We start from the raw sequence: 22,742 nt of genomic DNA on the forward strand, positions 1-22,742 counted from the left end.
CTTAATATACCAAATATATGCTTGTGCTTTTACCACTCAATTATGACACATAAAGAAACCCTCACGGTAAAATGGGCCATTGCACCTGTGTAGGTTATCGGGACGCTTGATTTAACCAGGAGCTACAATGGTCGATTATATCTGCTAAAATGCCCAACCGCCGGCTGATGCATTAACATCAGCCCCAGCTGCCAGAAGCTGCTCCACTACATCCAAATGACCCCCTTCAGCTGCAGCTTAGAGAACTGTCTGCTCATGATATAGGTCGCCGCTCCGATAATGAATATATCTCCTTGCATTGACATTGGCATTTACTGCTAGAAGCCGCTCAACCACCTCCAGATGACCTTCTTCTGTTGCCGCTTGAAGTGCTGTTCGTCCAGGCTTCCCAACAGTAAGTTTGATGCCGTCCACAATTACGGACTGGGAGTGTGTCTCTAGCCACTGATGGTCTTCATCTGACGCTATAAGAGGTACTCTTCCAAGAACTGTCCAATTCACATTGGCACCTACTTGCAGCAAACTTGCTACAAGATCGTTGCAGCCTCTTCTCGAAGCGTGCAATAGCGCGTAATACATAAGGCTGCTTGACTGACTAGCTGGCCGTGTGATCAATTTCGCGATATAAGTGCCGTGATTGGTGAATTTGCGTAGAATTTCCGCGTTATCCCTGATTTCGTCCTGTATCAAGTTCTTTAAGTTTTGGTTTATCTGATTGAAAGCACGGGGTATTTGCTTTTCTATCCCAGTTGCAGCATGACTCTCCTGATCCAAAAGACTTTTGAGACTAGACTCGAAGGGGTTGATGCACGATAATCTTTGCCTGATTCGGGGCTGTTTCGAGAGTTTGATGGCATGGCTAAATAGCTGAATGACCAGGGCGTAGTATCTGTGCAAATCATTTTCGAGACGCACTGCGGAATCAACATCCAGGAGTTTCCCTCGGCCATACGTCGGACACACTTTGTCGATTGCCGTAACTGTGCTTGTCACCTTCACGGAATACGAAGGGACATTGTTTGCCATCTCTATAGTCATGTTGACGTCTCCCCCTAACAACATGACTACTTGTAAATGGCAACTGGCAAATGTGTCAGCGACTTCAGAAAGCTGCTGTTTCGCATCAAGAAGTTCAAGTAGTTTGTTCTTGTTTGTGTCCATCTCTGCGATGCGGCCAGCGCACGGGGAATTTTGAGTACTGGTCCTATATTCGGGCTTGTATTCGGCCAAAATATCCTCGAGTTTCTTTAAAGCCTGTGAGCATTTAATCTACTCTATATATTGATCCATCGGAGATGAGTGTCCGAATCAAGGCCCGAACGGCCCGAAGAAAGACGAATATGAGCTGTGTTGACCACGTGCTACCGAGGTAACGCCGTACAGCTCCAAAATTTAAGGAGGAAATACTGCAGGCGGAGAGGCTAAATGGATACCTTGAATTAACTAATCAAAGACTGTCAAGGGTTGATGACCCCAAAATAAGCATTATAGCTTTGTAATTATTCATATTCTACCTACCTAGGTAGTTATTAAGAGCTTCTCAAGGAATAAATCTGGCCCCCTTAATATTATATGGGTTTTGGTTCTAATGTTTTATAATTGAATCCATGAACCCTTTTGGACCCTTGATGCCTAAGGACACAAGTTGAGGCTCCACTCACTTACTCAACCTTAGTCAACTTCTTCTCGTCAACTTACAACGTACGACCAGTCGGAATATTTCTCCTACTTTTTATTCAGATACAATGTTTAGAAATCTCAATAAGAATTTGAAAGAGAAACATGCGTCGTTATTTGATTCAAAGCATTCGAATGAATCTGAAAATATTGGGGGCCAAGATTTAACTTCAATCCTGGACCGGTCACAACGAGGAGACCTTACAGTTCTCGTTGCAGAGACCGCAGAGTCGATGCGAGTTGGCATTTTAGAGACATTTGAGAACTCGAAAGAGCCAATTCAAAGCAATTCATCTCCAAGTCAGACTCCGCCTCATGATAATCCTCATGAGGATCGCGATGAGGTAACACCGCCACTTCCTGAGAGGCCTCAGCAAGATGTTTCAGCTTTGGGTGATGAGAAAAGTCAACCTCAGCAGCCTCGTCCGAGAATAGCTGCGAGGAAAGCCTCCAAAGGTAGAGCTAAGGCTACCGCTCTCTCCCACTTTGAAGACTGGAGAGACGCAGTTCTCTTGAGAATCGGCCAGGTTGTAAACAGTGATGATGATAGAGAAGAACACAAGCCTGTTCAAGATCCTGTGGACTCGGATGATCTGCCCTTGAACGAAGATCAAGATAGAATCAACCAAATGCGCGAGATATACCATCCTATGGAATCTCCATTGGCCCAGCTTCCCAAGTCGACAAGGCTACTCATTCTGCATTCGCTTCTTTTACTGCTTCTAAGTCTGGAGCACTACAGCGCCTATTCGCGAGTCTTGTTGCTTAATGTTGCTTCCAGTCTTGCTATTGATATTAAATTGCTCAATGAAGACGAGGTGAAGGTTGCGCGTGGGCTCTTGGACACTGCGCTGGCGCTGTCATCGGACCCAGAGACACAAAAACAAAATCAAGAGGTCAACAAGAAAGACAATTCCCGAAAATGGAAAGTCGGTATTGCTTCAGTTGCTGGAGCCGCATTAATCGGTATTACTGGAGGTCTCGCTGCTCCATTAGTGGCTGCGGGCCTTGGAACAATCATAGGTGGTCTTGGACTTGGCGCGACTGCCGCTGCTGGATACCTTGGTGCTCTCGCTGGGAGTAGTGTGATTGTCGGTGGTCTCTTTGGAGCTTATGGCGGGTAAGCATCTTCGGTTATGTGATATACGTGTCAAGCTAACTGGTAAAAAGGAAAATGACAGGGCGTATGATGGAGCGATATGCTAAGGATGTGGAAGACTTTGCTTTTATTCCCCTCCGAGGATCTCAATCACGGTCTGAGAAAGAAACCGATGCTGCTCGACAAGACCGTCGTCTGCGAGTGACCATTGGAGTTACGGGATGGGTCAAAGAAGAGACTGATTTTGTGATTCCATGGCGGGTAATTGGTGCTGACTCGGAGGTGTTCGCACTGCGATGGGAAACGGAGAACTTGATGAATCTAGGACATGCTATCTCTACCTTGGTGACAAGTGCGGCGTGGTCTATTGCGGGACGGGAGGTTCTGGCTCACACCGTCTTTGCCACTCTCATGAGTGCAGTCATGTTGCCCTTGGGCCTCATAAAAATTGCAAGTATCGTTGATAACCCCTTCAGCATTGCCAAATCCCGATCTGATAAAGCCGGCGCGGTCCTTGCGGATGCCCTGATCAATAAAGTACAAGGAGAACGGCCTGTAACTCTTATCGGATACTCATTGGGATCTCGTTTGATTTTCTCATGCCTTCAAAACTTGGCAAAGAGAGGCGCATACGGGGTAGTGGAATCGGTCATCCTCATGGGATCTCCAACTCCATCAGATGCCGATGATTGGCGACGTGTACGCAGTGTGGTGAGTGGAAGGGTCGTTAACGTCTTTTCCGAGAATGATTCTGTGCTCGCTTTCCTCTATCGAACAAGCAGCCTTCAGCTTGGAGTTGCTGGATTACAAAAGGTCGAAGGCGTTCCAGGTGTGGAGAATCTCGATGTGAGTGAGATGGTCAGTGGTCATCTTCGATATCAGTTCTTACTGGGGAAGATAATATCCCTTATCGGTCTTCAAGATGTCGATTCTCAAGAAATATTGCGAGAGGAGGCTGCCTTGGCGATTGAGGATGAGCGACAAGAACAGGAACGACAAGCTAATGAACGTAAAGCGGGTGTCAAAGACCGAGACCCAGATACTGCTCGCAAGACTCTTGAAAGGCAGGAAGGGTTTGGGGAAGAGTTCAGGATGCAGAAGCAAGTGGAATTGCAGACAGAGGAGCATATGGAACACCGAATTCAGTTATTGGACTTGGATGATGATGAGGATTTACCGGCAGAGAAAGTTAGCAAGTTTTCAGCGATATAAGGAGCTCTTTCTGATCATCAACATCTGAAGTTTTCGAATGTTTACTACTAGTCTTTCGCACGCCGCAGGCTATAGTAATTTAGGTTGAGCCCTCTAGCATTTTTAAAATCCGCTCCGCTGGCCCTCCGGGGGCCACTGCCGTGGAGGCGGCCAATATAGAATCATGCTCAATTCTATGCTCAATTCTATGTTCATCTACAAAGGTAACCTAACATGAAATGTTAGCGTGCTCCAATAGCAGGCTAGCCACATATTAGGTTAGATATCCCTAAATAGATCTAGTATCATACCTACAAATATCAATGAGCTTTGCTTTATTTGGTACGCGTCCAAATATGGCGTTTCTACGCGCACCTTCTACACCGCCGGCGCCTTGTGAGACGCCTCAGCTAATCCTACATGATGAAATCCCTGAGGCGCCGTTATATATCGACTATCGCCCTCTTTCTGCAATTCCGCCGCTGATATTCAATACGAACCGCGATATACGGCTTATCGCGCGCTTTTTAAGGCAACAAGAGAGGCTTTCTAAGGCAACAAGAGAGGCTTTCTTGTGCTCAAATCGCTTAACGTTTATGTGTTACACAAAGCTAAGTTCAAATTGCAGTAACTGCTCAGGGCTCTACTCCTAGACGACGCGGACGACCGCCTTATAAGCTATCAGAAAACAAGATGGATGAGATTATTGAATTTATCTCCGCGTCTAAAAGAGGCCGCCGTCTACCTTATGATGTTCTTATTAAGAACTAGGGCTTAAATGTTCTATTGAGACCCTTCGATCCGCTTTAGCTAGAAGAGGTTATAAATGCTATAAAGCGCTTCGAAAGCCTCCTCTATCTGAAGATACTAGATGTTTGCATCTAGCTTAAGGTCGAGAACACATTGATTAGACGATGGATAAATGGAAAAATGTATATAGACTGATGAAACCTAGGTGACGGCTGAATATCGTCGACAGATATACGTTATATGTTACTCGGCGAGCTGGGGATCAATACGATGAAACATGTGTCCGCAAACGACTTCAACGACGCCCTGGTTGGATGTTTTGGGGCTCTATTTATGGATTAGAGAAGAGACCTTCATTATTCTGGGAGAAAGAGTGGGGAACAATTAATTCAGAAAGATATAATGAGAGTATTGTGTGTTTAGCAAGACAGCAAGGACAGGAGCTAATTGTGATGCAAGATAATGTTCCTGCCTATCGAAGTGGAAGTACACTAAGGGAGTTGGCAGAAAGAGGTATTATTCTTATTGGCTGGCCTCCTTACTCACCTGATCTGAATCCTAATGAAACACGTTGGAATTGGATTAAGGAGTATGTTGGGAGAAGATAATCTTTTTTTTAGGGCAGAATGCTAACCATGAGCTTCGACAGGCTGTAACTGATGCTGGGTTTCTAACTCCATAGTGGGGCCTGGAAGTACGTACATATCACAGCCAATTATAGTTGCAGGTCTCGCCAAGGCCCTAATAACTACCGCGCCAGAACGACACCAGGAATTGCGTTAATCAACTAGTGCATTCAACAGAATTTCACTGAGAGGGATAGAGACTTAGCCTAGAATCGCACGTCATCTTGGCTTGATGAGGACATGTCGATAACACCAGACCAATGAGAATGGTTACGATGCTGATGGTCCAGCGACGTGAAGTGAATCTAGTGAGTTTTATCTATTTAGTTACAGCGAGGACAAGGTTGAATAACACACCTCTTACAACTCGCAACGATACATTTACACAGTAGATGCATATGCAACAGTAAGACTAGTCAAACCATCGTTCCGACAGGACTATAGAGGAAGGCTTAGGAGTGCTCTTTCCTCTACCCACTACATTTTGCATAGCCGAGCGGTAAGGATGCCGTTGTACTAAGTAATGTACCAATAGAGGTACCCATGGTTATGAAGTGATCCACATAACAAAAGTACTTTCGGCAATAGCACTTTAAATATGCCTATCATTAGTGTACAAACTACTTTTAACCCTTAAAACTTTGCTACCTTGCTTATCCCCTGGTCAATAAGCTGTCCAAGATGCACACACCAAGTGAGATAATCACTGCCTCTGAGACGCCGGCCACCTCCTGGACATTTCTTGAACTTTTCGACAAAAACGTGGAAGATAATCCAACCGCATTGGCCATTGCATGCCTCCATCAGCCCGAAGACTTGTACGGTTTCAGTTCAATACCCTTGAAGTCTGAAGAGCGCCCATATCTCAGATGGTCTTACCATACCCTAAAGCAAGCCTCTAAAAGTTTGCTGGCTGGGCTTCTGCGCCTTGGAGCTTCCCCTGGAACACCAATAGTGGTCTTGTGCCGCAATCAAGCCGAGTATGTGATTTCTATGCTAGCTGCATACCGACTTGGGCTTGTCTTCATTCCGATGACCCCTGATACTTTGGCCCAACCAACAGATTTACAACAAATGCTCAACAAAGTCGTCAAGCACTGCAATGTCAGCGAAATCTTCTTTCTGAGTGATAATGCGGATAACTTGGGGAAAGTGCCAGCCGGTCTCCAAGCAAACATCAAGTGCGAGCTTTTCAGCAATGTCATCGCTTCTGAGCAGGCCTTGGATGTCCCAGAACAAATCCAGGGAGAGAAGAATTTGTTTTTTACAAGTGGCACTTCTAATACGCCAAAAGGGTGCTATCTCGATGCTAGCATCTTGCTGAAAACATACGAGCCAAGCGCCGGGCTGAGTACCGCAACTCCGGAAGATCGTATCATCGTCACGGGCCCCGGTCATCACTTGTACGGTTATATCTGTATAGCCATCACACTTCTTAAGGGGGCGGGTCTCATATTTGCTGGTGCAAAGTACTCACCCGAGTCAGTAATTCGAGCTGCTTCGGACGAGACCTGCAATTTCATTGCAATGGTTCCATCCATGATACACAGTATTCTTGGGATGCTCGAACAGGGAAGCGAAACGCTCAAGATCAAAGGGATCATATCAGCCGGGATGGTGATAGCACCCAGTCTACTAGAGAATCTTCGAGGAAGACTCGGCTATCCATGGGTGGAAAACTTGTATGGAATGACAGAGGGTGTCCTTGTGACTACCGGAATCATTCATGATACAGAGAGCATCTTGAGCGACGGTTATTTGGCTGCCGGGAAGCCTGTGAAAGGGTCAATGATTCGCATATGCCACCCTGAGACTGGAGAACTCGTTTCTCAAGGTACACCTGGACAACTTTTTTTCTCAGGACCTGCCCTCATTAGCGGATACATTTGTCAGCCGGAGCCAGAGGTGTTCGTTGAGCGCGATGGGCACCATTGGATCAACACTGGCGACGAGGCTTTCATTGGAAAGAACGACATGATCTATATCATTGGCCGATACAAGGACATCATTATGCGAGGAGGAGAAAATCTTAGCATGGCAAAACTGGAGAACCTTCTCGCTGAAATCCCCGAGCTGAGCACGCTTCAGCCTCAGGTGGTTGCTGCAGAAGACACTGTCGCTGGGGAGGTCCCTGTGTTAATCATCAAAACAAAAACCAGTCATGAAGCAGTCCAACAACTCAAAGACACCATCAGGACTCGATTAGGCTCGGACTATGTTCCTAGAGATGTTTTCTCCCTGGATGACTTGGGATTGAGTACCCTCCCTTTAACAACAACTGGAAAGACCAATAAGCGCCAGTTAAAGCAAATTGTCAAGGACTTCACTGAATCACAAGACAAGAAGGAGCTTGACAGCACTTTGTTGTCATCGGATTTGGCGAAGACAGTCACTGTAGTTTGGTCGAGATTACTTGGCACAGAAGCTTCGCGGCTGAATATCGAGACTCCTTTATCACAAGTAGCTGACAGTATGCTTCTAGTATCAGCTCGCGATCGAGTAAGGAAAATTACAGGTCACAGTGTTGATCTCCCAAGCTGGATAGCTGCCGAGACAATTCATGATCAGATCAAGCTGCTTGCGACCAGTACTTTAGGACCTCCACCCAGCAACCCCAACGGCCTAGTCCAAGTTACACGAACTGGGCCTCCTCAAGCTTCAGACATTGTGCATCTTGGTGGCGATGTGAGCGGCTTCCGAAGTCTTAAACGGGAAGTTGAAGAGTTGATTCGTCAAGATGGCTTTGATTGGGAAGATGTTCAAGACATTGTTCCTTGTACAGACTGGATTCAAAGTTTGGCTCATTCAAAGGTGGTTGATTCTTGGAATATCCGCACATCAATCGTTTCGATGAAATCAAGTATGATCGAAGTGAGGGAAGCTCTCGAGGCTACACTACTTAACAACCCTCTGATGCTGTCCTATTTGATATCAAACACCGGAATTGGAGAGAACTTGGGCCTCCATGTTATTATGAGACAGACCAAAAAAATGCTTGATCAATGCATCACCGACTATGGGACAGTTCGTACTGTAGCGGATGCGAAACTTCTGGCCGATGAATACATACCCAAATACCATCCACAGCTTCCTGGTCCGCTTTTCCATGCCTTGTTGGTGTTTGTTGAAGAAACAGGCACCGCAGCCGCTGTTTTGAATGGTGAGTGAAGTATTCAAGCTATTCTCGGAATTTTAATACTAAACATATATCAAAGTGTCCCACTCGATTGCAGATGCGACGTCTATCGGATTCTTCAACGAAGACCTAGACCAAGCCCTCTCCGGAAAACTATCGCCCCATGTTCCATACAAACTCTGGGCGGACTCTTATCATAGTCTACGAAATTCTCCTCAGGCCGAAGCAGCAATTCGCTACCACGTCAACCAGTTAACTGATCTACGTGAACATTACAACGTAATTTGGCCGAGCCCTACACCAGAAGTCACCATCACACCCGAGCGCAAGCCCCACAATGGACATATGCTCAGTTTCTCTGCACCCTCGCTCTATGCCCTACAGCGGAAGTCTGGCGTTACTCAACCAATGATCCTCCAAGCTGCACTGGCATTCGTTGCGATGGCGCACACTAAGCACTCGCACGCCTTTTTTATCAACTTGCAGGCTGGGAGATCCAGCTTCCCTTTCTTGCCAGAGCACTCATCCCTTGCATCCGTTGAAGCTTCGGACATTGCAGGGCCAACATTCAATGGTGCTCTGGTTCTAACTACTATACAGCCCGGGGAGACAGTAGTGCAGTATCTCCAACGCATGCAAGCTGCTCAGGATGGCTTTACAAAGTACCCCAGTGTTCCCTGGAATGAGGTATTTAGACGTCTTGGACTTTCGTCTTCCCAAATCATTCCTGCCGTCGCGAATACATTGCTATTTAACTGGCTGCCTGGACTACCAGCACAGATTCTTGGTGGCAACCCCTTCAAGAATTCAGAACAAGAGTGTCGTTTCCGATTCCGCACTGGCCTAGGTGCAGGTGTAGGAACAGGCGGACCAGATGGAAGCCAGGTCGTCTTTTGGTTCCAAGGTGCCCTTGCAAATACATCTACGGCACAGACAGAGTTAGTTGCTGAAATGTGGAAGCAATCAGCATTGTGGGTCACAAACGAGGAGAATTGGAATAGACCTGCTATTGAAGCTGTAGAGCTTCTAAAGAAGGCATTAGAATAGATCTCACAGTGCTGGCCTTCTACCTGAGAGCGACATAAGTTGGAAACAATTGAACGAAATAGTGCCTAAGTTACGTCTAAGAACCAATCAGCTTTGAGTATTCGACCTTACTTCTAAGAAACACCTACTTCGAATTCACTCTTGAAATATACGCAACAACTTAATTTATAATAAGAATTTATTCTCATATTCGAAATTATATATCTTATGACTAGTCTGTAACTAGGAAATGAATTCTCTTCGATGCTGAAAATCAAGGACCAGTCGGGATTTGGGATCAATATCAACCGGAGAAGGCTATTAAAGAAAGGCACGCCGAGCCTTGTCGCTCAATCCTATCCAGATATGATGGTATTCTAGTTCGCCAGGTAAAGGATCTAGAAAAACTACCTGCTTGTATATTTACCCTTTACGGCTCGGGCCGTATAACCAAGGATTGATTCGCAGCCTCCCTTAAGCAAGGCGAGATATAATTACCGCGAAAATAGGTGATGATGTGCTGGTACAGCTAAATCTAGGTGTTTCTACCACTTTCATTTGACAAAATGCTGCCACTTTCCTTTCATGGCAAACATGGTCATGTGATCTAGGTACACTTTATATCATAGAGTAACTGCGATTCCTCAAAAGAAACTCAACTTTATCAAAACTTGCATACATATTACTACATAGTATTGTCTGCTCGTTGATCTCTAGGACTGGGTTCCAAGTCTCCCGGTACATGCAGCTACTAAATTATAGTGATTCATTCGTTTATTCGATGATTTTCAATCAATAGAAATAGGATTAGATGTATTACTAAGGCTTGAATTGATTTAATAGAATTTTCTTGAGTATAATTTTATTCATGAACTTGTGGTTTATATATTACAACACAAATATTCAAGAACAGGAGTCGAAATGATATCAGTCCTATATGAGGAGTCACAGTAATGATTGACTCTCAGCGTCAAGAATGCAGCGGTGATCAATTTTCACAATATCCCTAAGTCGAATCTATCGGAGTACTGACGTGTCTTACTGGTGCATATGCATCTACCTTGTAAATGTATTGTTGCGAGTTGTAAGAGGTATGTTATTCAAGTCTACTCCAGAACTGCTTAAAGTAGTTCCCCATTTATTAACCGACAAAACCAATTAGGTGCCAGAGATTTACTGCAGTAATACTGCAGTAAATCTGAGCTCCACTCGTGATTGAAAACACTTTCAGCCTATCGTATCAACAGAATCTCAGCAAGCTCTCATCATGATACACTGAAGAAGCCTTCTCTAAAATTATGGACACGAACACAACTCTTGATATAATTAAGTAAGCACAAGGCCATCCTTGGGTTGAAAAAGTAAATGAGACCCATAGAACGGGCCATCTTTGCCCATGAGTGTCAATTTTCCATCCTGATAAGCCTCCCTGTCAAATTGACAGTACGTTTTATCATGGCTTATCTAGTACTGATGTGAATTGGTCTTCAGCGATGGCACCGCCTAATACATTTTCCTCGCGATTGGAAGGTTTACGATGACTATGGACTAGAAAGTGGCCATGGAGGATTTGAGACTTTCGGTACGCCTTATTATTGTCCCCTTTCTTTTTTATCCCGAATATCACCTATCTAGAGTGTGCTAACTAGACAAATGACCTCTAGGTGATCGAATCCAGAAGTTTACAACAACTACCAAATATATTCAATATATCACCGGTCAAAATGGAGAACAGCTTGTTCATCAAACTTCCTTAATTCACGATCCAAATGAAGCTTGAGCCGAATATATTAGTTTTAAAGCTCTCAAGAGCCTAATAATTCCAAGGTTGACCTTGTCAAAGCTAAATATGACCATTGCAAGTTAAATTTAATTTGCGCAAACCTCATTGTCTGTAACCCAGAAGACCTCGAAGTTATAGACCTCGAGTGTTCACATACCGAATCTGCCCAATTATTTGGCTTGGCATCCTGGTGGCTGCTCTAAGACAGTCCCGTTAATTCCGAATCGGATTATGAGAACGACGGAAAACTCCCAGAAATTAGGGTCTGTTATCTTAGATATCTAGAGGATTTCACAAGTGTTTGGAGAAGGAAGAGGCAAAGATGAAAGAAGATAAAGAGAGAGCCTTCTAGCTCATCAAGTGGTCGCAAGTCCCCAGAGATATGTAGCCACATATGCTTCTATCATCGGGCTTTTACTGCCATCATAAATTTTCTTTTACATAGCTACGCCAGGGGCTGAATGGACGAAGCGTGAGATCGAATTCAACAACGAAAAAGATGTTGCGAAGTTCGCGTCCCAGAAGGTAAAAGGGCGGGATCTGTACAATGAAGCCTTGGAGAAGATATGAGCGCTTATCAAAGTGGTGGTAATGTGACAAACGAAAAAAATTACCATTTTGAGACTTTATCAAGGACTAATCAGTCCACAACAGCTTGAGGCAAACGCAATATCATGACACTACAGCCTGCTGACATGTACCACAAGCTTCCCCTGAGCTCGTCCCGATCGAAGCTTCACAAATGCCTCGGGTGCATCTTCAAATTCGTAAGGTATCACTGGTATCTTCAATGAACCATTCTGCAACCATTTTCCAAGCTGAGCAACATGTTCTTGCGTATTCTTAAAGAAAAAGATCTTGTACTTCCTCTTTCCACCGCCAAGAAAAGAGGGCCAGGCTACTCTGGAAGTATGAACCATGTTCGAGTATGCCCCAACCTGCACAAACATGCCACCAGCCCGCAGGAAATGATGAGACTGGTAATACAAATCATCCGGCGTACCAACATGATCAAGAATATGATCAAAGACAATACCACGCTCGCGCAGCATACCACTCATATCCTTCTCGGCTGTATAGTCAATGACGTCGTCGGCGCCGAGTTCCTTGCAGAGCTCGATATTCCGCGCCGAACAAGTAGTCGTAACATGGTAGCCCAGAACCTTAGCAATCTGGATTGCATATACTCCACACCCACCAGAACCACCGTTAATAAACACCTTATCCCCCTCTTTCAAATCTCCGAGTAGCAGTGACTGATACGCCGTCTGGCCCGCAATAGAGACACTAGCTGCCTGGTCCGCATCGACACCTTCAGGCACAGGTGCGATGAGGCTAGAGGAGATAATGAGGTACTCGCCCAGCGAGCCAAAATGCACCGGAACACTATGGGAGCCGTGCACAAGTTGGCCTATGGAAAGATGGGTCGCGTCCGGCCCGGTAGCCACAACGCGTCCGCAAAAGTCCATGCCTGGAATTGCGGGCATGCCAATCCACAAACGCGCTGGAAGCCCCATTTCGGGGACTTTGTAGTCAGCTGGGTTGATGGAGGCGGAGACTACTTTGACGACGACCTCATTTCTCTTTGGAGCTGGTGGTGCGTCTGTGGTTTCCAAGTTGAGGTTTTTCTCTAGGCCGATGCCAGGGACGCCTGATGTGTTTCGGTACATCCAGGCTTTCATTGTTGCGGGATGAGATGCCATTTTGAGGTTCTCGGATATGCTCCAATATCACAAAATTTTGAATATTAAAAGTTTATCAAGAATCTCCTTTCAAATTCAATGTTTTCAACTAGAGGTTGTTGAATCTACAGTGAGATATGACAACGTACGTCGAAGTAAATCACGTGATCTACAACCCTGTTCAAGAAAAAGAAACTAGACAGAATTAAATAGTTCATTCTTTAATACTTGTTAGAGGGCAATATCGATCTATGAATTCACGTGTGTGTGACAGTGTGTCCGTAGAAAAAGACCTTCAAATGGCGTGTGAAAAACCTTGGAATACTTATCTTGCATTATCCATCGACATACTATCACCACCACGCAGCAAAGCTTGCGCTGACTTGATTTCACTGAAGAAATTCACCGGATTGATAAGCGCAATCCAAGCATAGATTCCCAGAGGACCACCCTGATATCTTCTCTGGTGGTCTTCGCCACTTTCAACATTAGAGTCTACAGCAATATATTGCTGTGACATCTGGAAAGGTGCGGAGGATCCTGTAATAATGTAATGGCCTGTACCGTAGGCGTAGTGGAAGAAGAATGCAAAAGGGACCATTTGAATGCAAATAATCATTGTAGGGAGGCCGATATGGAGGTCTGCATAGGTCATTGTCGAAGATGTGCTGAGGACATTTTTAGTTTCGAGGGCAGTAAAAATGATCTAATTGACTTATGTTAGATGAATTGCTTTGCGGGGCTTGAATTTGGAGTGTAATTTTCGTTTCTATAGTAGCTTACCTTTTCTAGAAAAACTAGGCCAACAATGAGTTTGAAGGCCAGCAGTTTTGTGAGTGGCTTCTGCTCTTGCATATAAGATTTCGTATTCTTGTAAAACCGAAGAATCGAAGAAATAGCCAGGAAAACAGAAATGAGCTGGATGATGTTGAGCTAGAAACGTATGTCAGTTTCAATTCTCAATATCCCAAGCTTCAACATACCCAGATATGAGCGAATTTGACGCTATGGCCTCCAAGGCAATAAACCCCCCTTGATTGAGTGATACATTCAATAATAGCAATAATGAATGCGATAATTGGGTACTGAATCACCTTGTACCAAGTTTTCTAGATGTATATCATAGGTTAGATTGTTCTTGAAATGGTTCATTCGGATATTACTCACCCGAAGCCAAGTCAGGCCATTTGTTGTTTCGCTCTTCTTCGACCTTTCAGAAATCTGAAGAGAAGAGAAAAAGTAAATCCGGCTCTGATCATTAGGAGCAAGAAAGTCGCAAAGAAGCATCAAAAATGAATAGAGCGCAACTCCCTGGAAAACTTCTATCCATCCATTCAGGTAAACGTATGCGTTAGGGAAACAGATAGATAGGAATGAGAAGATTGAATACAGTGGAAGCATTGTGCAGATTCTCATGATTCTAAAGAAGAAATGTTAAAATCTCATCATACATGGAATTATAGAAGAGATTCAACATACTTCAACTGTTCATTAGGATTGCTTAGTCGATTGGCGTGGAGGGACATCAATGCAAAGACCGCCACAAAGGTCACTGCCGTACAGCTACCAGATAGAATCATGTTGAAATGGTAGAAGCTCAACTTGCCCACAAACGGTTCCGTGGCATCTGAACTCATTGTTAGTCCATAGTATAGACTATGTACATCACTAGAATTATTACCTTCGTAGAGATGTGTAGGCATATCACATGTGGCATTAGAGTTCACATGTATTCTGCGAGCTGCAAGGCCGAAGTTGTGGATGGCGTCCATTGTTAAGATGAAAGATTCAATAGTAAAAGAATGTTCCGAGAAGGAAAAATGCAATTGAAATTGAAAGATTGATGGAACCCATCCTTTAAGTATATCAGAGGTAAGAGCTAGATTTTGCTAGTGCTTATTTTTTTTCCATCAGCCTGTATCCACATGAGGTATAGAAATCGTGCTCAGCCCTGTATGAGTTTTTTTGATAGATGTTTTTGGTCTTATAGTCGAAGCTTAGCCCCCGTGGCCGCTAAGCCTAATATGGTAATAAATTCGTGAGATACAACTTGTTGATTGGTCTTCACGACTCCACTATATTACATGACCAATGAAATCCATAACCTTGGAACAGCTGTGTTGGCAAATGGAATCTCTGGCACACCCTTCATCTATTTTTGAAATGAAATTTTGTGTTGTCGTGGTTATGCCCGAAACGCAGATCACAATTTTGTTAGGTCCAAAGCTGTTCTCAAACAATCAGTCTCAACCTGATAGGAAGTATACGACGTTCAACATCAAGAGATAGGACGATATTGGAAGTTGTCTTTGTGAAAGAGCAAATCCACGTCGTCAGTTTTCATAGATAATGCCAAGCGTGGAATTATGGTTGTTTGGCAACGGAGATAGCTAATTAATATTCAGGCGTTAAGTCATCATTGCCAAGGCGCAGAGAACATTGGATAAGAGGCTTTCACGTGCGACGTATTTAATTAAAAGTACTGTTGGCTACTTGCCCAGGTGGGGAACCTCACATTAGATCTCCCCAATGACTCCATGGGTGGAGTGCCGCTCGTTAACGTTGAAGAGACCAAGGGAGTCCCAGGAGAGGCTGGTTGTCCTTCCTGGAATGACTACCTCCCTGGATAACTTTAGCTACCATTTATGGGCAGCTTGAACTTAAAAGTAGAGACACAACTCCATTCAATCAAAGTAGAAAACTACAGAGTGCTTGAGATACGAATACAATATAAGCCAGCTGGGCAGTTCACCAACCAGTTATATATGGTGAACACACTGATCACCCCTCTTGAACTCATTGCTTAGCAGTGCAACTCACTAATTGTTCCCTGCCTTTCAAGAAACTGAAGTAGACCACTTTTCTTTCCAAAGTTAACATAAGATTGAGAAACGTTAGTCCGAATAAATTTGTATATGGATATGGCTAAGTATACGGGAATTGAGCTAAAAGTCAGATATACCATTCCAGCGACGGATATAAGCACATTGGATCAGATAACCTTGGCAGTAGTAGCAAGCCTGCATTGAAGCCAACGCCTCTGAGCCAGTGGAACATGTTTTTTCTGAGGGCTATTGTGAGAGGCCAAGCCAATAATGTCGCCTTATTGGAGAGATGGTATCTTGAGGACTGACATTTTTATTGTTGCCATCATAAAGAAGGAAAATTGCGGCACGCATGAATAACCAGCGTTTGGTGATATTATGAGAGTGCTTCACTTGTGCATTTCGAAATGGTTCGTGTACAGAGGGGTTTGGAAGGCCTGAGAGGACTTCAATTTATATACTATTGGCAGTCAGGCGAGAAGCGCGGTATCAGTTCTAAGCCGCGGCGCATCCATTGGTGAAATAAAGATGTGTTGATTCTTCGTAAAGATAATTGTCATTTGGTAGGTAGTTCTTGGAGGTTTTCATGTAGAAATGAAGAGAGAAGTTCTATTCTTCGGGTATTATATTTTCCCACATCTGGGAGGAGCCGATGTCTTGAGCCTCGGCTGTGAGACGGCGCAATTGTTCGATCTGGGTTCAAGGCTCATAGGCTTCTGATAGAAGTTTCAAAGCCCCTGATTGAAGATCGGCAGCAGCGACAAGTAGTGATAGTGAGTCAAGATGTAAGATCAGGCCTTCGCCATAATATGGTTCTTGGTTAACAAGGAGCTTTAGAACGGGGATGCCATGAATGATGCATGATCGGACCTATGAATTGGGCTAAGAGATAATCAACTTGCTCAAGTATGCGGGATAAGAATCAGCTAACAATTATTCGTTGAGCAACTCTATCGAGACTCAAATCCCGCGGCCATACTTGTTGCTACCGTATTTGTAACGGCCCTGCAGCTCTTCTACAATGGCCGATATCTGACGGGGACAGGGGATGAGCTGCATTTTGATGATGATTATGATCATGATTATTGACTCCCTGTCACAAAATTAGCGGTCATACTGCAAATGTATAAGATAAGGATTCTCCCTCGTAGGGTCATCAACAAGCTGGAGACAAGTAGCTGATCAGTTCTCTCACTAGATAGACTCGTGGCTTATTCCCCATATATCCTTTATGTATTGTACTTGTACCTATTTAGTGACTCTGAAACTCTGAGCATTTATAAAAATGTATTGCCTTTCCAAATATAGCTAGCGAAAAGGCAGATAGGGTCAGATCAGGTGGTGAATGCCCCAGTGCCAATTCAAACACGAAGTGCGTAAATACCGTACTATTGCTCAGCACCTTGAAGATTACGAGACCATGAAGTTAAGTTCACGACCCATTTATTCAAGGTACAGCTTTCCAACGAAATGGCGAGGGGCGTTTCCAAGAAAGCTGTTAATTAAGTATTAAAGTGGCTGGAAGAGCTCGTGAGCGCCTTGGTTGGCCTGAAGCAAAGGTTCTCTCATTTTTAAAATGCAGTTTTGAGTCGTTGTAGTCCCAAGTACATGACCGGTCCGCTTTTTGGCATTGATTACAGGTGGAAAAGCACTTTGGCGGCGAGCTTGGAAAATCTCGTAACTTGACGCAACGCTGTATGCAAGTTACACAAGCGGAGGGTGGAAATACTACAGCTTCTGTAGTATCAAGACGAAGTGTGGTGATGAGTTTAGTTCTGCGACAAAAGAGGGTCTTCGGGATTCGATACCTAGCGGAGTTAGATATTATCGCCGGCGATTCTGCCAACCCCACATCTAACTCGATCACGCCGGCATGCAACCATATTGATGAACGAGTTAATTTCGAGGTTCAAGCATCGATTCTAAGGTCTTTTTTCAAATACCTCGGGATCTTTCTATCCAGTGATGAGTTGTCCAGTGATATCCACCTAGGCTGTCTATAACCCTGGTGGTGATGAGACGGCGAGTTCCAAGGTTGATTATAGTGCATAACTATCCCATCTCGGCCCGTAGTTCGGCCCGGTATACATCGGTCCTGGAGGTGGGGCATACATACCTAAGTAGCCATGCATAATACAACCTTCCGAAATTTCAATGTTATCCACCTCCAGGGCTGAAAAACTAATATTGGTATAAATATCTACTAGACCCGTCTCCCAAGAGATCAATGTCAAGATAGCATCAAATATTCCAAGGTTATCATGGTAACTTCCCAATGCTGTTGTTGAAGTGATCAGTGTGGTTTACGTATTCTGCTATGCTCACATATACATTTCGTACAAGATTAGATTAGTTCTGCGGGTGTGCTGGGTATCCAAGAACTAATCCGAACTATTCACCCATACTCTATAGGTCAGCATATTATGATCTCTAGCTATGTTTGCTACGGAGATATTATTTTGATTAGGTTTCCGGAACGTTAAGTAAATGTTGGTTTAAGTCATATGACCCAGTTATGTCATCAAGCAACATTCAATTAGACCTCAATCCAGAAGCCAAACTTGGCAGCAACTGTATTCCTAGGCAATCAAATGGATAATTTCCAAGCACCTTGGAACATTTGAGATCGGCGCGGGCGCGGGCAATATTCCCGGGGTTGCCTCTAGAAGTCTCTAAGCCCTGACCATTCATGGCAGGTCTGGAAAAAATGTTAATGTATTTACGAAGTCACAACATCAGCCCAGTGCCTAGGTAGGCTAGTACGGAAGTTTCGAGTGCCATTTCAAATATAAAAGGAAGAATACAGTCTTCATCAACCCTAATCTGCCTTGCGCTTTGGCCCTAGCACCAGCCATAAGCCATAGGCCACAAGCCACAAGCCGCAAGCCGCAAGCCACAAGCCACAAGCTTCAGAAACCCGGGTTACAAGATTAAAAGGCTGTTTGATAGTTGTGTCTCATATTTGCTTATTCCGAGGAATTGAATACGCTTCTTTGTAATTCAAGTCAAGGATTGTATCCAATTCACCGGTTCGACCCACACGTTAGTGGATTCACTGGTCAGCCACTCAGCTTACAATTTAATAAGCAGCAAGTTTTTCGCGTAGGATAAAAAAATAAAAAAGAAGACTCGTAGGTTCGTAGTAGGAATAGCCGAACGGGGGGGGTCGAACCCCCAACCTTGTGATTAAGAGTCACACGCTCTACCGATTGAGCTAGCCCGGCAGGGCTTGTATGAAAGTCTGGATTTATATTGATCTATATAGGCAAAGTGTAGTATAGCATATTACGAAAAGGCCACCTCAACTACTATTTACCTACCTAGGTAGCACGATTGTGGCTGATGGAAATGACCAGCATCATGGATGTAGGGGTCTTATGGGCATAGATTGTCCAACAATGTAATTTTGCGTCTGGACCGGGTTGAGAGAGTTCGTAACAAGGGAAATAGGCATGGATCTTGGCTGGTACCTTGGAAGGCAGAACTGTAGTGGCTCAGGAGGGAAATGCTGATAATATTTCATAGAATGGCTATGACGTGTGTCAATACCTGGGTATTCAAATGACGATCTTAAAAATGTCAAGCTCTGTATCCATTTTAGGTGCCCGGGCACAAAAGAAGTAGGAATGAAGATCAGTAATACGAGGAAGACCAAGTGTGGCTGATGTCACGAATCACGACTATGATAGGATAGCCGGATATATTCGTCATGGCAGTTCAAGCATTCACGCTGATCCCTGTAGTGCTTGTGGCTTGGGGCTGATGCTTGGGCGGTAGGGTAAGCGGTCTAGATAATTAAGTAGTAAATGCTGACAAGGGGAATGATTTTGGTAGATTGAGGTGAAACACTGCCGTGTATCATCATTTATAGAATGAAAGAAGCGCCATATGTTAGTTGTTGAGGTCCGAGGACCATTGTCTCGATAGACGCTGTAGGGAAGAAGTAGTGGCCCAGGAGGGTAAAGGGGAAGCGCGGGGAAATACATAATCAAACTAGTGGAGCCAGTAAATAGAAAGAAGTATTAGTTCAAAATCCACAAAATCTATTCCGAAGAAGGGAAAATAGAAAAAAAGAGCCAGGTGTCCTTGGATTTTCCAAGTGACGTGAACCTCAGGGGTGCACGAGACCGAGTGCGGCGCAGGAACACGAAGGCTCAAGCCACAGCCTGCCAAGGGTTGCAATAAGATAACATCTGAGGAAGGCAGGCAGCAAAGAGGACCAGGATTACAAGGCTGCAAGTAATCATAAATCTGAGTAATGAGGTAATAAACTAGAAAAAAAAAGAGGAAAGAAAAAAAATGGCTTAAATTAGACCCTGTGATAATCGAGCCAATCACTTGAGATCTAGAATACGGAGTTCAACTGAGCCACACACTAACTACTAGTAGGATGACAGTCAGTACACAGTAGAGTTCTATACACTGTCTCCACTCTCTTCTAATGCAGGAAATCCAGGCTGCAGTATGCCTCGCCCAGGTGCCAATCATGGAAAACTATATAGTCGTCTTCTTTCCCTTCCATACTTCCATACTTACAACAAAGTCATTTACATTCACACCACCTGACGATAACACATTCCATGCGATCTATTGTCTAGTCATTCGCTCCATCCATCCTGTGAACCTAAATATCATTCACAGTGTCGCCATTCCACTCAACCTATTATTACGTTGGCCCCTCCTTCGCCAACATAGAAAGATCACTTCGTCAAGAAAATTCACGACGCCTCAGCCTGCGTCGTACATCCACCATGTCGAGCCCTACCCGTATCACCGTCGTTCGTGATCTTCACGATGATGAAGCCCTTGTTATAGACGAGTTCCACCGTCACGCCAGCCACTGCATAAGGTGTGAACTTTCCATCGAGAACAAGGTCAACGATCTCTGCCAACGTGGCCACCTCCTCGCAGTCGATGTCACCAAGTACTTTTATACTGAAAGTAAAGTCCACTACTCAGTAGTGGATAGGGAGGGTGGGAAGATAATGCGAGTGAAGTTTCCTCGCGAAGGCATCGAAGCTACTAGGCTCCTTGAAGCTATCGAAGGGGGAATGGAGCTCAACTCTCGTCGAGGACGTGCTCCTGCCGTCCGCTCCCCAGAAGTACGCTTTGGACCAGTATCGGATGGGCCTCGTCCCATCATAGAGTACGCAAGACCTCGATCTCGCACCTCGGAGAATATCTCAGCAGCACAGATCATTGAACGATTCCCGGGTAGCAAACCCCGCGTCACTATTTACCAATATCCTCGTGGCTCACTGTACTCTAACGATTCTCGTGATCGAAGTGAACGCCGGTACGAATCTACCCGCATCTTCCGCCGAGGTGACTACCACAAGTGAATGGCTACTTTACTCTGCTATTCGTTATGTCTGCTGCCAGTACTTTACGAACACCTGATTTTGTGATAAATTTCACTTTCCATACGTTTTGGACATTGAATATCCATACTGACCGCGAGAAGGTCATGCCATTGTGAAATAAATGGCATAAATCCAGTCATTGGTCTTGATCAAGAACAGCAAGGAAGGTCATGGGTTGCGCCCTGCAGCTGCGAAAATGACATGCTCAGATCATTCGAGTCAAAGTCGGGGTCTCAATTTGGAACCGATCGGAACACTCGAGAAGATGATACAGAGGATATCGTGCATTAAAGCTATGGTTCTTCAAGTTTGCCATTATTGGTGGGAGGTTGCGTTCACTGCAAGTGATGGTAGGCAACCAATAGGAAAGATCATATTCTTGACTGGATTTTATTATTGGTTTATTTTGCTGTGACTCATTTTGTTATGCAAGTAACTACTGATTTCAGCAAATTTCCTTTTTCATGTGGTCTTCATTTTTGATGTGAAACGTGGTATTTGAGGAAATAGCCCTAACTACTGACTGCTCTGCACACCCGAACTAAATGAATTTGATCAAAGACCCTACTTTGAAGATAAAAATTGATGTTATCCAATTAGAAGTATACTTTCCTACTATTATAAGATCTTCAAATTCGTTAAATTTTCGATCGGCTCCTGTTTGGTGAGTCACTGCGGGGTTGTGGATAAGGCTGAGATGTAATTGGGGCTCCAAGTCTGCCTTCTGCAAGATTCCGGGCCTTCCTGATTATCGCCTGGCTTTCATATTTAATAAATAATCTCTAGGCACATGACTTCGGGCTTAGGATATTCCATCATCACCTTTCTACCAGTAATTGTGGTTGGTGAACCTTCGGAGAGAACCTTAAATTTGTAAATGCCAGTTGACAGGGCTTGTCGCAGCAGATAGCATACTGAGCGTACCCTAGTACAATAGCCTAGAAAAGAGGTGTTGTTTGTACTGTTTGCAGGATCCATAACGGGCCTGTATTTAGTAGCTTTTCACCCTTAGATAGAGAATTCAGTTTTGTCAACCAATGACGATAGGTCAAATTTCAATTCTATATAAGGCTTTTACTATGTAGTTTCCACTTCCTACGGGGCCTACGGAGAGTTCAGAAATGATTGGATAGAGCCGATCCATTCCATTAATTCTGATATCGATGCGTCGATCAGACTCGATCTTATTTTGATAGATTGTGATAGCCTCTTTTTGAGTCGCAATGCTTGATCAAACTTCCGGAAGAGATCCACGGATGCGATGTTTTTCGGAAGGTGACTAAGTATAAGGTGAACCTTAGAACAGTTAGAGTACAAGGTATGTTCCGAAAACTTAATTCTACCTAGCTTAGAGAACATGGCTGAAGTGATTATACCTATTCAATGAACAAAGAACATACGATGAAGCCACTAGCCATACCTAATTGGCCAGCTGTACTCCGTTCTTTATTCTGCTAAATTTAATTAATATTGTGAGCTTTTACCGTTCAAAAAACTGCCACGTTCTATCTCGCTTCAAATTACCTCGATTTCGATCTTGGAATTCCAGCAAATCACTAGTCTGCCGGCTTGACTCTAGAAAGA

The 22,742-nt window shown here is 44.3% G+C and overlaps 6 protein-coding genes across 6 annotated transcripts; 3 read left to right on the forward strand and 3 right to left on the reverse strand.

Moving 5' to 3' along the window:
- Window positions 1-237: 237 nt before the first annotated feature.
- Window positions 238-1,161, reverse strand: N7495_004086 (ankyrin repeat domain-containing protein; the record flags this gene model as incomplete). Its single annotated transcript, XM_057206737.1, has 1 exon — window positions 238-1,161. The coding sequence occupies one exon, from the start codon at window positions 1,159-1,161 to the stop codon at window positions 238-240; it is 924 nt and encodes a 307-aa protein (XP_057064417.1).
- A 584-nt stretch (window positions 1,162-1,745) lies between these two features.
- On the forward strand, window positions 1,746-3,988 carry N7495_004087 (DUF726 domain protein; the record flags this gene model as incomplete). The annotated part of the gene is made up of 2 exons (XM_057206738.1): window positions 1,746-2,797; window positions 2,848-3,988. 2 exons carry the CDS (start codon window positions 1,746-1,748, stop codon window positions 3,986-3,988), a joined length of 2,193 nt encoding a protein of 730 aa, XP_057064418.1.
- A 2,036-nt stretch (window positions 3,989-6,024) lies between these two features.
- Window positions 6,025-9,526, forward strand: N7495_004088 (class I adenylate-forming enzyme family protein; the record flags this gene model as incomplete). Its single annotated transcript, XM_057206739.1, has 2 exons — window positions 6,025-8,437; window positions 8,559-9,526. 2 exons carry the CDS (start codon window positions 6,025-6,027, stop codon window positions 9,524-9,526), a joined length of 3,381 nt encoding a protein of 1,126 aa, XP_057064419.1.
- A 2,442-nt stretch (window positions 9,527-11,968) lies between these two features.
- Window positions 11,969-12,991, reverse strand: N7495_004089 (NAD(P)-dependent alcohol dehydrogenase; the record flags this gene model as incomplete). Its single annotated transcript, XM_057206740.1, has 1 exon — window positions 11,969-12,991. One exon carries the CDS (start codon window positions 12,989-12,991, stop codon window positions 11,969-11,971), a length of 1,023 nt encoding a protein of 340 aa, XP_057064420.1.
- Window positions 12,992-13,295: 304 nt separating this feature from the next.
- On the reverse strand, window positions 13,296-14,742 carry N7495_004090 (OSTA/TMEM184 family protein; the record flags this gene model as incomplete). The annotated part of the gene is made up of 6 exons (XM_057206741.1): window positions 13,296-13,676; window positions 13,754-13,903; window positions 13,954-14,079; window positions 14,138-14,390; window positions 14,450-14,597; window positions 14,652-14,742. 6 exons carry the CDS (start codon window positions 14,740-14,742, stop codon window positions 13,296-13,298), a joined length of 1,149 nt encoding a protein of 382 aa, XP_057064421.1.
- Window positions 14,743-20,546: 5,804 nt separating this feature from the next.
- N7495_004091 (uncharacterized protein) lies at window positions 20,547-21,137 on the forward strand (the record flags this gene model as incomplete). Its single annotated transcript, XM_057206742.1, has 1 exon — window positions 20,547-21,137. One exon carries the CDS (start codon window positions 20,547-20,549, stop codon window positions 21,135-21,137), a length of 591 nt encoding a protein of 196 aa, XP_057064422.1.
- Window positions 21,138-22,742: the final 1,605 nt, after the last annotated feature.

This window comes from Penicillium taxi, assembly GCF_028828555.1.
Source record: "Penicillium taxi strain IBT 34144 chromosome Unknown utg000003l_segment0_segment0, whole genome shotgun sequence".
NCBI lineage: Eukaryota > Fungi > Ascomycota > Eurotiomycetes > Eurotiales > Aspergillaceae > Penicillium > Penicillium taxi.